General features: G+C 32.7%; 1 protein-coding gene across 1 annotated transcript in view; it reads right to left on the minus strand.

The window, feature by feature from the left end:
• Positions 1–2,890: 2,890 nt before the first annotated feature.
• The window catches only part of LOC125843268 (L-gulonolactone oxidase 3), a 4,718-nt gene continuing 1,480 nt past the window's right edge, over positions 2,891–6,128 (minus strand). Inside the window, exons 2-3 of the mRNA XM_049522483.1 lie at positions 4,825–5,080; positions 2,891–3,705 (exon numbers count right to left, since the gene is read on the minus strand). Of these exons, the coding sequence (XP_049378440.1) occupies positions 2,891–3,705; positions 4,825–5,080 (1,071 nt within the window). The remainder of the gene's footprint in view (positions 3,706–4,824; positions 5,081–6,128) is intronic.

Raw genomic sequence — 6,128 nt, forward strand, 5'->3', positions numbered from 1 at the left:
AGAGATGATCAAATCTATTATTTTTAATAAAAAAATTAATTGGGTATGGGTCGGATACGGGTCAAATGGGTAGAAATTTTTTTGGTGGGTTGAAATTTAAACTTATCCAATAGAAAGATGCCACATAATAATTAATAACAATAATTAAAATATAAAAGGTTGTTAGTTTTAAGGGTAATTGTAGACCAAAAAGGTGGATGGAGGAGCGTTTTTAACCCAATAGGTGAATGAGGGGTATTTTAAACCTTTTCGAATAGTTCAAGGGTATTTTTGACCATTTTCCGTTAATTAATATAATAATGTAATAAAAGATTACTTGTCTAGAATTCACAAAAATAAGAGTAAGCATCTTTAATACTAGATGAGTTTTAGGCACGTTAAAAATATTTGTTTCAATTAAGAATATGATTACACATACTTTTTTGAGACATTTAAAGAAACTCAAGGATGCGGTGACGCACCTTGTCCAAGAATATAGTTAACTTTCATTAATTTAAAGTACAACTTATAGACAAAATTGTTAGGTCTGACGTGAAGAAGGTAATTATGCCTCTAAATGTCAAGACTAAGAATGCACTTATGCATCTAGGTTGAGACCAAATAAAAAGTTCAACAATAAAAATGTGAACAAATCATGGCCTGAAATAATATATTCAAAAATAATCTAAGTATAAGTCGATAAAAGCAACCGTACTAGAACCACAAGGGATGTCTAATACTTTCCCCTCGGTCAACATAATTCCTTACCTGAATTTCTATTTTATTTTTTTTGGTAAGTAAATTACTTTATTACCAAAGAGACGTTGCAAAACAATACACAAAAACTGGCAAACAAAGCCACCAGTGGACAAATTCCCGAGGTTGGCATTCTACTATATATTCCTCACAAACATCTTTCCTACACTTACATCAACCAAGTCTACATTTTACGTTTCTTAAGAATAGAAGTTCAATTCAGCCATTTTCGTAGCCAAGCTAGTCTTCATAGAGCCTCGCACTTGCACGTTTTGAATGATCAACCACGTAATTACCCCCTCAGTCCTTTCCTTTTGGTTGAAGATCCTCTGGTTCCTCTCTTGCCAAATATAATACAAACTGCTTGCTAATGCCATTTCGTAATGGCCCATCTTTGTTCTTCCTCCCATCCCTTAGAATCCCCTGCCAAGTCAATATTTTATTCCAGATCATTTGAAAAATAGATGTTCCATATCCTCCCTTTCTGTACGACATAAAGGACACATGACATCTTCCAGATATCCCCACTGTGCTAATCTACTTCTTGTAAGTAATCTGCCATGTAATTCTATGAATAAGATAAAAGGCTCCAACATTATTACAGACAAGCTTCCTCCATCTCACTTTCTCATATTCACCCCTCATGAGCCTTGTATACATCACTTTCTGGATAGAGAATTTTTCCATATGTACAATATCCTCCTCTTGGTATCCAACTGCTTCTAGATATTTTGTCGCCTTCAAGCACGATGCTTGTGGAACTATAGAAACCCCCATAGTGTATTGGTCCTCCCATAGTATGTGTGTATCCAATGCACCCAGAGTTTGCATACATTCCATAAAAGCTTGCTTATTGCAACCTTATTCCAAACTTGTACATCCAAAATGTTTAGCCCACCAGCTGCTCTTGGTTGACAAAGCTTTTCCCATGCAATAAAGTGCTTTCCTGGTTATCTCTTTTCCCCGTCCAGAGAAAACTTCGACACATATATAGCTTCAATATATGCTATCAGCTTTCTAGGAAAAACAAATATTTGTGACCAAAAACTCTGGATTCCAAATAAGACACTCTTAATCAGTTGTAGTCTACCAGAGTAAGCCAAGAACTTTGTAGTCCAGGATGCAATTCTTCCTAACATTCTATCAAGTAAAGGAAGGCTGACATTGGAGAATAAATACTCTTGAATTTCTAGTTTGCAGACCAAATAAAAAGTCATTTTCTTTTGATTAGAGATTAAAAAGAATAGATGACTCAAAACATCATAACTCAATTTCAAGTGGTGACTCCAACAAATAAATAAAAATAATCTCTATTCAATAAAGTCTTAGTCCATTTTAAGAGAATTTTCAATTGAACCCAATTTAATCTTCAATTTCAACCCGTTTTAAGACTCCTTATTTGCAATGATGTAATGTATGTTCTATATTGAATGTATGAATTACTATCAATTTTATATCTTATCTATCATTTTGTAACTTCCTTTTTAAAATTTTCTTGAGTTAAAATTCAAATTGTGATCATAAAAAACTTAAATAACATTATATTAAAATTATTGAGATTAAGCGGGTCAAATTGAGCGAGTCAAGACCTAACCCGTTTTTAAGTTCATGTGAGCCCAAAGTAAATTTGAGTTGGTCAGGACTCAACTCAATTTCTATTTCAACCCATTTTAATATCTCTAATTTCAATTCACCACACATATTTGACACCCCTAGGTACAATAATGCCTAGTCTATCTCAAAATTTGTTTGTGGCCATGAGTTTTTCTTGGTGGGGGGTGTAATGACATGAATATCAGTTAATTAGCTAGATCAAATTATGAAATCTAAGATTGTGATTAGGAATTGGTCGATAATGAGGCTAAGATAATTCTTAGCAAGCATTTAGGTTGAAATAAAATGAACGAGTCTATATATTGTAGTTGTCAAGCAACATTAGCTGAAATATAATATTTTAATGACAAAATAAAAAATATATGTATTTAAGACACAGTATTTAGTGCTACTATTACATAACTTTCAGTTTAGAATTATGAGAAAATTCATGGAGGTGTTTTCGAGAGTCGATTACATAAATAAAGTAACCAGTCACTTAAAATTAATATGTCATTTTTCATTTACTTAGACATCAATTTCCACTACATAAAATGTTTATTCAACTTGTTGAAAACCTACACACATGTGCTTGTTGATAAACAAGTCCTGGCTTACAAAAATACCCTTTTGATGGACTACAATGCCTATCTTCTGAACAAATACACATCCCTTCTAAGGCACATCCATCACCTTTAAAATCTTCTTGTTTCCCAAACAATATTTCATCAGACCATTCACTAGAAAACATATTTTTAGGATCCAATTGTACAATTGCAGCAACAAACTTGTTAAATTTTGGATACTTTTTTTGTACATCAACAAATGCTACATTCCTATTTTTAGCCCAATGTGGCTTAGCCCCATACTTTAAAAATGCCATTTGTTCAATTTCCTCCCAAATATCTTGATTAAATCGCGGGGTCAAGGCATCACTAGCGCGATAATAGTTAAAATCAACGACCACTGAATCTTCCCCTTGGCCTAAATATGCATCCGAGGCCTTGATAAAACGGAATAGAAATCCGTTATATATGTCAACCCCACACATGTTCTCTGGCTTGACTAAATCGCGTAATTTTTTAACATCACGTATGAAATTTCCGAATTTAGAAGATGGGAATATGGCTGTGGATTCATAGAAGAAGAGTCCATTGATTGTTGGATCCCAAGCACATGTGCTAGTGATGTCTATAGAGGATGAGTATAAACAAGAACCTGAAGATTGCATTTTGCCTTGATGGCCTACTACTGGATAACCAGTGAAGATTAATTTGTTGTTTTTTAATCCATTTGCTACCAATTTTTTGTATGCCACGAAAAAACTTGCCATTGTGCATTTTCCACCAACGTTTCTTGTATTTTCAAACCCCTTTTCTGCAAATCAAAAATAATATTACTATGAGAATTAGTTTTAATTTTTCACTGCACAATCAAATTAAATTGAAACAACACTTGAACCTTTCATTAGGTTGAGGTATAGGTGTCAAATGGGCGGGTTGGGTTGAAATTGAAGATATTAAAATGGATTGAATAGAACTTGGGTTGGGTCCTGACCATCCCAAATTTACTTTGGGATAAAATGGGTATAAAACGGGTTGGGTATTGACCCACTTAATCTCAATAATTTTAATATATTCTTATTTAAGTTTTTAACCACAATTTGAATTTCAACTCATGAAATTTTTTTAAAAAAAAGTTACAAATTGATAGATAAATCCTAAAAGATATAAAATAGATAATAATTCATACATTCAAAACATACATTAAATCAATGCAAATAAAAAGTATTAAAGCATATTGAAATTGGAGATTAAATTGGGTTTAATTGAAGATTCTCTTGAAATAGGCTAATGCTTGAATGAATTGAGATTGAACCCAATTTAAATTATCTTGGGCGGGTTACCTATAATTGGGCTCATTTTTGACACTTCTATGTTGAGGGATTTAAATGTTTGATTTTGACAATAAGATGGGTTCGGCCTAGTGGTCAATGAAGTAGGGGTGAGAATCATGAGGGTGCGGAGAGCCGGAGACAAATATTCTAGGTGATTTTTTCCCATCTATCAACTTGTTTTTTTGGGGGGGTTGTCCCCACTGGTTTGCAAAAGCAATGGGAGAATTGCTCCATAGAACCCCCAGAGACTTTCGTCCCCAGTATTCTCTATGGGAAAAGGCGCTCAGGTGCACTTAAAGTCTTATTGCCTATATCTTATCTTAAGACGAAGTCGCCACACCCAGCAAATTGAGGTGAACAGACTGGACCGAACCTTCCTACGTCAAGAGTTTTTGGCTCTTCACAAGAGAGCATTAGGTCGTAACATCGGAAGACTGCACCGTTATTAGTTATTATTATAATGATATAATTTATTTGTATGGTTAGTCATCAGTGACATATATCTCGTGGAATTAGTTTAGGTGTGCGTAAACTGACCCGAATACCACAATTATAAAAAACAATAATAATAAGATGGATGTATCTGAGTGAAATAATACCTGTGGCTCGAACAAATTTGGAGACCAAAATAGGATTAGATTGAAATCCAAGAAAATCATTGAGAGCATCACCAGGTGTGTTTAAGGGGACTCTATTATCATATCTATACACAGCAATTTGTCTAGAAGGGTACCATTGAATATCACCAAATTCATTTTTCCTTGCATGTTCCATAAATTCATCTTCAAAACCACTATCATTTGTGAAATTTAATGTTATACTTCTCTTGAATGCTGGCTCCAATTGAAACGTCACCTACACATTTACAAAGTTAATACTATAATGTTTACTAGTATTAAAAATAAAAAGTTCAAAATTAGGTATTTATGTACACATTTTTTAAAAATTTATCTAATCGTACGTATTGACATCCATACTACAAAAACAAAATGATACACTTGATTGAAGTTAAAGTTAAGTTATTCACCTAGATGACAAAGAATCAATTCCCACTAAAAATAATGTTTTCCTTTAGTAGCCATAAATAATGACATGATCCCAATCATTAAATACTATTTAGAGACAAGTCAAAAATCAATTGTGTCACTAGACAAATTTGTAATGGTGGGGATTTCAATTATTATTAATTATTTGTAAAATAAGAAAGATGATCGGTACAACAATATTACAAAAAGCATCTCTTACTTTGTTTTTGTAAAAAAAAAAAAACATTTCTTTTAAACTATTTAGTTTAATGTAAATAACTATATTTTGACTAATTTTACTTTTTCTCATATCATAAATTCTTTTAGTTAACTAACTAATAAAAAAAAGTGTAAATTAGTAAAATTATAATGATTTGCATTAAAAAAAATCAAAATAAAGAAGATTTTCGTAATATTATAAATCACGAGCAAGATTAAGGGTGTGTTTGGTATGAAGGAAAACATTTTCAAAAAAATCATAAAATTTAATGCTTATTTTCAAAAAAATGTTTTTAACTTTAATTTTTTTATCCCACCCTCACCCCTATCACCACATCACCCAAAAAAAAAAAATAGTAAAAGTTGTTTTTAAAAGATATTTCTAATTTCAATTTTTTATTTTTTTACCCCCACCCCCTTCAAAAAAAAATTAAGTTTGTTTTTAAAAAATATTTTCAACTTCAAAATTTTATTTTTTCACTTCGATCCTCGACCCCCCACCCCCCAGCCTCCCCCTTACCAGCTCCCCACCCCCCCGGCCTCCCCCTTACCAGCTCCCCACCCTTCGTCCTGCCCCCCTACCAGCTCCCCACCCCCTCTCCAAAAAAAAATTGAGTTTGTTTTTAAAAAATATTTTCAACTTCAAAATTTCATTTTTT

Source organism: Solanum stenotomum, chromosome 10 (genome assembly GCF_019186545.1).
Source record: "Solanum stenotomum isolate F172 chromosome 10, ASM1918654v1, whole genome shotgun sequence".
NCBI lineage: Eukaryota > Viridiplantae > Streptophyta > Magnoliopsida > Solanales > Solanaceae > Solanum > Solanum stenotomum.